The 8,000-nt window shown below is 51.6% G+C and overlaps 1 protein-coding gene across 1 annotated transcript; it reads left to right on the top strand.

The window, feature by feature from the left end:
* Positions 1-3,059: 3,059 nt before the first annotated feature.
* LOC119367241 (calmodulin-binding protein 25-like) lies at positions 3,060-4,081 on the top strand. Its single transcript, XM_037632812.1, has one exon. It carries the CDS (start codon positions 3,194-3,196, stop codon positions 3,926-3,928), a length of 735 nt encoding a protein of 244 aa, XP_037488709.1. The 5' UTR covers positions 3,060-3,193; the 3' UTR covers positions 3,929-4,081.
* Positions 4,082-8,000: the final 3,919 nt, after the last annotated feature.

The raw sequence follows: 8,000 nt of genomic DNA, 5'->3' as shown, positions 1-8,000 counted from the left end.
TTGCGGCTGCGTGGTCAGCAGGACTGACCTGAAGACGTACGTACATTTTCAGCTAGAGTACGTGGATGCTGCCAAAACGGGTTGCAACGTCAGAAACAAAATTGTTATGTGTCATTGTGTGCATTAGCATAATTGAATCCACTACTTTTTCCTCTACGTGAAAAGTGCTGCTGACTGCCGACGTGATCGGCTACACGATCCAACTGCTTTATTATGCAGACTGCGTCCTAGGTGCATGACTGGGTTTTAGAAAGATCACTTCCCCTAAAAGAAGATCATTTGAACAGGCGGCATAAGCTTTCAACCGCTTTTCAAATTTTCAGTGGACCCTTTCCTAGCCAGGCAAGAACAGTTCAAGATCTACCTATCCATCCAATCCATGATCCAGCCATAGATTATTACTGCCCGTAGATAGAGATAGAGTAAGCAAAAGTACGAGTGTTAGTGGAGGCAATCGAGTGCCGGCTGGACCCCATGGGCGTCACGGGAAGTCGTCGCTCGCGGGCACTCGATTACGAGGGAATGCCTCATGGGATGTCGTCTCGTCCTGATTAAACTAAACCCCATGCCGAACTGCCGATCGTATACTGTGTCATACCAGTATCATATGTGCATGTCGTCGTCTCCGCTGCGACTGCACGTAGTTTAATCAATCGGTACAGTCAGTCAGTCAGCTAGCGCTCGATTTGCATAACCCTGCTGTGCTGTGCTGTGCTGAGTAGTGTGTAGCGAATAGCGATGCGGTTGGAGTTTTAATTGGGGTAGTTGGGTTGGCCCGGGTGTGGCAGCTGCTTGCTCCTGTATTTTTCAGCGCTGACAAACCGGCCGAATCTGTCAACCTTGCTCAGCTTTCGTGGCGATCGATCTGGTGGCACGAGTATAATATGATCGGGTCGCCGGATCGCTGCGTGCTCTCTGTCTCTGTGCGCTTCCCCGTGTGCAGTGCTGCTGCAAGTGTGGACGTGTGGTGTACTCAGAAACCGCCGGTGCGTCCAACCCCTGGTTTACACTACAGAGAGCTCACCAGACCACTGGGAAATTTTACAGTGAGCTCAGAGCACTGGAAAATCTGCACGACGACTCGCAGGGGAAACGATGGGCTTGTCCGTCGGAGGGAAAATGCGCTTTTGACTTGACGCCGTGCCGCCGGAGCGATGGATCGCAGCGGTGGCCACCGGAGCCGGCGGCGTGCAAGAATCAGCATGCCGTGCGGTTGGTCGTGTTTGGAATACGCATTTGGACGGACCCGTGCGCGGGGTCAGCGGGCGGTACGTCCGTCGTCGTCGTCGTCGAGGAGGGATCACGACATCACCTGATTGTCGCCTACGATCCGCGCATATGCCTCCGTGACGGCCACAACATATAATACTACGACGATCATGTACAGATCAGTACTACAACTAAAAGAATATGTTCTTACCTCGTCGGTGAAAGGAGCCCGCGGGGAAGGCGACGGTAAGAAAGTGTGTCGTCCGTTGTCTGAACAAAAACAGAGAACAAATCTCGAGGAGATCCACGGATCGATATCGCGAGCACTAATTTAGGAATCGTTCGCCGGTCCGTCATTTTCGGTCCATCATCAGTGGTAACAAAAAGAGATATTCGTAATTCCATTCCCTCGCGGTGAAGAAAGGATCACTTGCGATCGAAGCAGAATCTCCACAGGAGCAGAGGAAAAAACAGAGGAGATAAATCACATTTCCGGGCCTGAAAGGCACCCGGCGACGAGCCGACGGCGATCTCTTCTAGATCTTCCGCGGAGTAAACTAAACCACTAATCAGACGGCACCGGTGACGGCAGCCACCGCTAAAACTACGAATTGAAGAGCAGTGCTAGTTAATTAGTCAGTTGATGTTGCCTTGAGTGCTTGGCGTGTGCTGCTGAGAGCATCAGAGCGAGCGGGCAAGCAGCGTAGGCATAGATTAGATGGGTGGACAGGACAGGTCGATGGGATCCTGCGCTCTGTTCCCCGTCCATTTCAGGCCCGGTGCCTCAGCTAATTCTGGCGGTGAGATCTTCGGCGAGAGCGACGGCGAGCCCACCCGCACCGCCCCGAGCGCGCCATTCCCGCGAGCTGCTCGACTGCTTGACCGCACAGCACACGGATGAAATGGATGGAAGGATATCCGGGCCGGGAGTAACTTTGGTTGCCTGTTCACTTTTGTTGGTGCCGGTCTGATTGGGAGGGCAGGGCAGACCCCCGCTAATCACGCTAGCTTGTTCGTGCGTGCATTACTTTATCGCTCTCGCATTACACACAGTAGTACTGTACTGTTTGATTTTTTTACTTTTGTTGAGAAGTTCGTGATAATGTTAAGCAAAGCAGTGGGCGGCATAGTGTGTATGTGCGCATCAGTCTGACCGACAGCCCGTCGGGATCTCAGGAGCGGCTGCCCGTGCCGTACACGAGGGGGACGAGGTCGACCCGTCTCCTGTACGGCTGGGACGGGACGGGTTGGTAGCAGCAGTCAGTCAGCGGAGGCATGGCCATGGCGGCCTACCGCGTGCCGCGCACCGTCAAGCCCATCATTCGGTCACTGCTCGAACACAACGCACGTACATACGTCCGTACGGGGTTAGCGAAAAGCGCGGCATGGGCAGTCAGCCGCATGCTTTGCGGCCGTTGGGCTTGCTCCGCGCCGAACGTGCGCGCCACTCGCCGGCGCCGATCGGTCGAGCCCCGTCTGTACGCCGCGCGCTTGAGATGTTGTGCCCTGCGCTGCGCTGCGCAGCGAACGTGCGTGCGTGCGTGCCACCGCCGGGCGCCCGTCCGGGCTCGCACGCATGGCGCGTGCCGGCTCGCGGCGCAGGCCACATGGTTCCGCCCTGTGTGCGTAGACGGGGGTTGGGTTGGGTTGACTCCAGCTCGATGTGGCACAGGGACGGAGGGCCCCGCGGGTGGCGGTGGAGTCCGACACCGGGACATGCCGAGGCCGCGCGCGCGGCCCCGCCACCCCCCGCGCACGCCGACACCGCCGATGCCGATGCCGATGCGCCCACGCGTTTTCCCGCCTATATACACCTACCTCGCTCCCCCATTCCCACTCCCCCAACAGCCCACCTTCCCAGCTTCCCTTCCCAAACGCACCGCAGAGCCTCTTCCTCCTCCTGTACTGCACTCACACGAGCTGCACCACGCACGCCGGCCTACAAACTTTGAACGTGCTTCAGTCCTCGCTGATCATCATCATCATGGACGCCATGTCGTGCCTGGCGCCGCCGCCGCAAGCGCCGTTCCTCTCGGCGTCCTCCTCGCTCGGCCCGGCCTACTACACCGACGCCGCCCTCGCGCGCGCGCTCAACTTCTCCGCCATGCCCGAGTACGAGTACGACTACTCGCCGGCCGCATCCTCGCCCTCCAACTCCGCGCTCTCCTCGTCGTCCCTCCTCGCGGACTTCCCCTGCGGCACCGGCGGCAGCAACTGGTTCGCCTCCACGTCCGCGCCGCCCACGGGTTCGCTCGCCTGCGACTCCGTGCTGGTCGCGTCGGACGCGGCCCCGCGGCCGCCGTCCACCCCCGTCGCCGTGGGCGCCGCGGCGAACAAGAGGCGTGCGGGCCTGGGGCCCAACGCGGCGGGCGCGGGGCGCGCCGGGAAGCGGCGCGCGCGGGCGTCGAAGCGCGCGCCCACCACGTACATCAGCACCGACCCCGCCAACTTCCGGCTCATGGTGCAGCACGTTACCGGCGTCCAGTCCGAGCCGGGCACCGACGACGGCAGCGTCGTCCTGCACGCATCGTTCGACGCGTCCTCCGCCGCGGCGCTGCTGGACTGCCACCCGTTCGGGGACGCGCTGCGGCTGCCGTCGGACGCCGACGCGGCCGCGCTCCATCGCCACCACCAGCAGCAGCTGGTGCAGCAGCAACAGCCGTGCTACCCGACGCTGGACTCGTGGAGCGTCATGTACGAGAGCAGCCAGCTGCTGTAGCTCTAGCCGATCGAGCTCCGTGTTCTCCATGCATTATTAACCATGAGAGTAGGCCAGGAGCCCAGGACCGCCGTAGATTTCTCATTACTTACAGCTCCTGTAATAGTTCTTTTGCCCGGTCCCTAATTAATGTATGTATTTTTCCACTTTTTAGTCGCTTGATCTATCTATCATCCATCCCAGCCATCCAGCCAGGGGAAAGGAAAACACCAAAAAAAAACTGTCGGGCTAACGTACAGCACCGTAATCGACCAGCGGCACATGTGTCGCGGTCTGGACTGGAGCTACGTGTACGTAGTTGGACGACTACTACTGTGGGTAGAAGGGGACCTGCCCTGGCTTCTGGTCCGTACGTACGTTTTCGTGCTGAAAAGCAGAGCTGTCACTCGTGCCGTTCCAGTATCGTTCTAGGCTTCCAGCTTCTAGAAAGCAGCCGGGCAAAGACGGGCGACCCGGTCCGCCGTGCCGATTTATTCGGCTCGCACCGCACTCGCCGCCCGACGACACGCACCGACGTACGTACGGGACCCGGCCCGGCCGGTCGCAGATGGTGTGAGCTGCTCGTAGTGGACTGTCGAGATTTGGTTTGGTTTGAGAGATCCAAAAACATCATGGCGGCTTTTGCCTTTTTTATTTAGCCTTTCTTTTTCTTTTGTTGTTCGTTCACTGTGAAGATTTGATTTGAGCTCCACTGACCACTGGCGTACCAATCAAAATTTAGGGATTGTGATGGCGGCCGGCCTCTTTCCCCTTCCCTTTTAGGCCTCTTTTGGTTCATAGGATAGGATTATTATAGGAATAGGAGTTTTGTAGGAAATGAGATGGCATGTATCTCAAATCCTATGAGTAGGAATAGGAAACGAGATGTCATTTGGTTGACATCAAAGGAATTTTTTCATTGAGTCTAGGCTCATTTTTATTTTCCTATGAAATGTGAAGTATAGGAACCAATCCTATGTAGGAATAGGAATCTATTCCTATGAACCAAAGGGCTCTATAGGAAAAAATCTTATAAAAATCCTATCCTCTAAAATTCCTATGAAATTCCTCCAAACCAAAGGAGGCCTTAGCTTTTCCATCGATAGAAATTGTGTTGGGCTCCACTGACGGTGACGGCGAGATCGATGAATCCCGTACGTCCAAAACATTTTACGTACCAATCTAACCCATGCCGGCCAATGATGTTACTAGCATACGATCCCAGTAGGAGTCGGGATGCGCCAGCACCGACCAAGCAATTTGCAGGTTCGGAGATTGCGGTATTAACAGTTTCTCGATCGGGGGCAGAGTTTTACAGTTTGGAAGCAAACTTGAATCATTGTAACAAGTCGGAACTGTGCTTCAGGGCTCCACCAAGGCCTCGCTTGTGCACATATAATCACTTACAACCGGGACCTGCCAGGGGCGAATTTGCTTTCAGGCACCGATAAAAGAGCAAAACCGAATTCAGTTTCAGTTTCAGGGACCAAGCAAACTGGAAACTGCAAACTGCTAGAGCATCTTGTTTGGTCGCCGCTTGATGTTCAGTGCTCTGGAACTGAACGACAGTTAAAATCCATCACAGTGTTACTGCAACCACCAACGTGTTTTAGCTGTCAGGACATCTTGGCTTAGCTGCAGAGGTTCAGCACGTCTGGAGCTATACATAATATAAGCTGCTTCCTATGTAACTGTACTTGCAAAACTTATATGCTACGAGTAGATCTTACCAGCTAATCTGGCAGATTCATCCGTGACCAAGAAGATTTGATCTTGCGTTACCTGAAGCGTATCGACTTACTTATCCAGATTGCAGGAATCCCCTATCGATCAGAGAAAGCATTGTATGTGTATGACATGCAATACCTGAACATTTACAAAATACGCTCACCTCCAAACCAGAGGAAGCATTACGTACATGACATGCAATGCAATACACTGTAAGTGGTGCTCAACTATTTCTTCTGTAAAGTTTGGACCAAGCTGATGAGCTCGATACAGATGCGTAAAACCCAAAGTTCTGACACTCAACAATACTACACAAGAAACTGCTGGCTGCCGAACTGCCTGCTGAGAAATGCAGGATATCTGGGGAAGCACTCAACAATGCACAAGCATCTGAAGAAAGTTCTTGGTCCGTCAAATCTGTCAAAGAACTGAAGCTGTTCGGTCCAAACACATACTGGACTATATATTAGATATAGCTAGAGAAAAGAAAAACAGTACAAAAACTTGACATGAAAGAGGGGTACTTCATTACCACCGTTCTACAGCAAGGGAGGGTTCTTTTTAACTAGCCACTCCCAATTAAGAGATGAGCCTAACATAAAGATTTTCTAACACTACTATCGGCAATTTGAATTTCTGAGACTGCAAAGAGCCGAAGATGGCGCTCTGAAAAATGCCCATCAAAAGATTGTAACTAGATATTTGCCATTCTAATCCTGTAAATGTTCCTCAAAAGGATACGCTGGCTATATTTGAATACTTTCCTCGCATTACGGCACCTGAACTGTCTAACTAGTCTCTGGCTCTTGGGAAATACTTTCTCTTCATATATGTTCAATAACGATAAGTCGGTCACTCTTCCTGCATTTTTTTTTCGAAAAGGGGGAGAACCCCGGCCTCTGCATCGGAACGATGCATACGGCCCTCTTATTAACAAAATAAAGTAGTTCCAACATGGTTCCAAAGGTTCTAGAAAAACAGAAAAAGCTCACACAGAGCCAAAAGAGGCTAGAAACAACAACTAGCCAAATCAAGATGCCACAACCGGCTGGGTAAATTAGATAGGAATGCTAAATGCCTATCCTATTACATGACCGCCATCCAAACCGGTTGAAGATATCCCGAGCTACCATCTCCCAGCGGACAGACCCAGTAACCAAATGCTCCCTGGCCTCCGTCTGGGTGAGTGGCAACCACGAACGGATCAGTGCCGTAGTCCGGAATAAAACCTGCAAAAAATGTATACATGATATTCTGTTAAAGACCAAATCATTTCTGCAATTCCAGATAGTCCACAGCAAAGCACAAGCCCCAACCCGAATATGTCTCGCTAAGTTAGGCTCAATCCCATGTAGCCATGTCCCAAATAACGCATAAACAGAATTGGGGGGTTTGATATTAAAAGCAATGTGGACCGTCTGCCAAAGTACCTTGGCCAGCGGGCAATCAAAAAAGAGGTGTTTAATAGTCTCATCCCGATCGCAGAAACTACACCTAGTAGGTCCTGTCCAATTACGCTTCTTCAAGTTATCCTTAGTTAAAATTACTTGTTTATGGACAAACCACATAAACACTTTTATTTTCAAAGGAACTTTGACATCCCAAACATGTTCACCTGTTCCTGGTGCTTGTTAATAAAATGAGTGGCTAAATGCTTGGTTTGCTGATTCGGGCTAAATCCCAGCTTCGTAGTATGTTCGTACATGCAGTTGTTCTATGTGAGTGCATACAGGGAATTAATCCAGGCCATGAGATGATAGTATGATAACTATTCCTGTATTTTTTGTTCAAAGCCTGAATGTGTGCAACAAGTGTTATTTGGCTGTAGGAGGGAAGTTGACCATATTACCGGTCCTCCGTTTGGGACTAATTTTATGAGTGTTGCTGAAGTGTAGTTAAGTGGCAATTCTCACAAATTCAACAGCGCCTTTCATGCTGCAATTATGTTTTCTTTATGGAAACTTTGAAATGATATCTGCTATAACAAGGCTCTCTGGTCGGGGTTTCAGGTTCGATGGTTGGGCATCACCAAGACAACGAAGAACTGGACCAAATTTCCCTATATCAAGATGAAAAATAAGCCATATTCTGCACTATCCTACTGTGTGGTACTGCGTAATACTGACATTAGAAACTACTAGGTGGCATGGTTTTTGTCGCCCTTTGGAGAAAAACAAGAATGTTGGAAAGGTACACTTAATTTTGAAAAATACAGGAAGTTCGATCAAATAACTTAGGAAAAAGTAACAAAAAGAATACTTTGCAGAATAGCGAATGGAAGTTCCTCAATGGATTCACTCCAGCAAAGGATAAAAGTAAAGCCAAGGAATATAAGTCATGCTCATGAAGGATATCGTCAACACTG

Source organism: Triticum dicoccoides, chromosome 2B (assembly GCF_002162155.2).
Source record: "Triticum dicoccoides isolate Atlit2015 ecotype Zavitan chromosome 2B, WEW_v2.0, whole genome shotgun sequence".
In the NCBI taxonomy this organism is placed as follows: Eukaryota; Viridiplantae; Streptophyta; class Magnoliopsida; order Poales; family Poaceae; genus Triticum; species Triticum dicoccoides.
Note: the sequence above shows the minus strand (reverse complement) of the source record. Positions and strands in the feature narration are given on the sequence as shown.

Bases quoted from the DNA above. Each gene is read 5' to 3' on its own strand.
- LOC119367241 (XM_037632812.1), top strand. From the start codon at position 3,194: ATGGACGCCATGTCGTGCCTGGCGCCGCCGCCGCAAGCGCCGTTCCTC.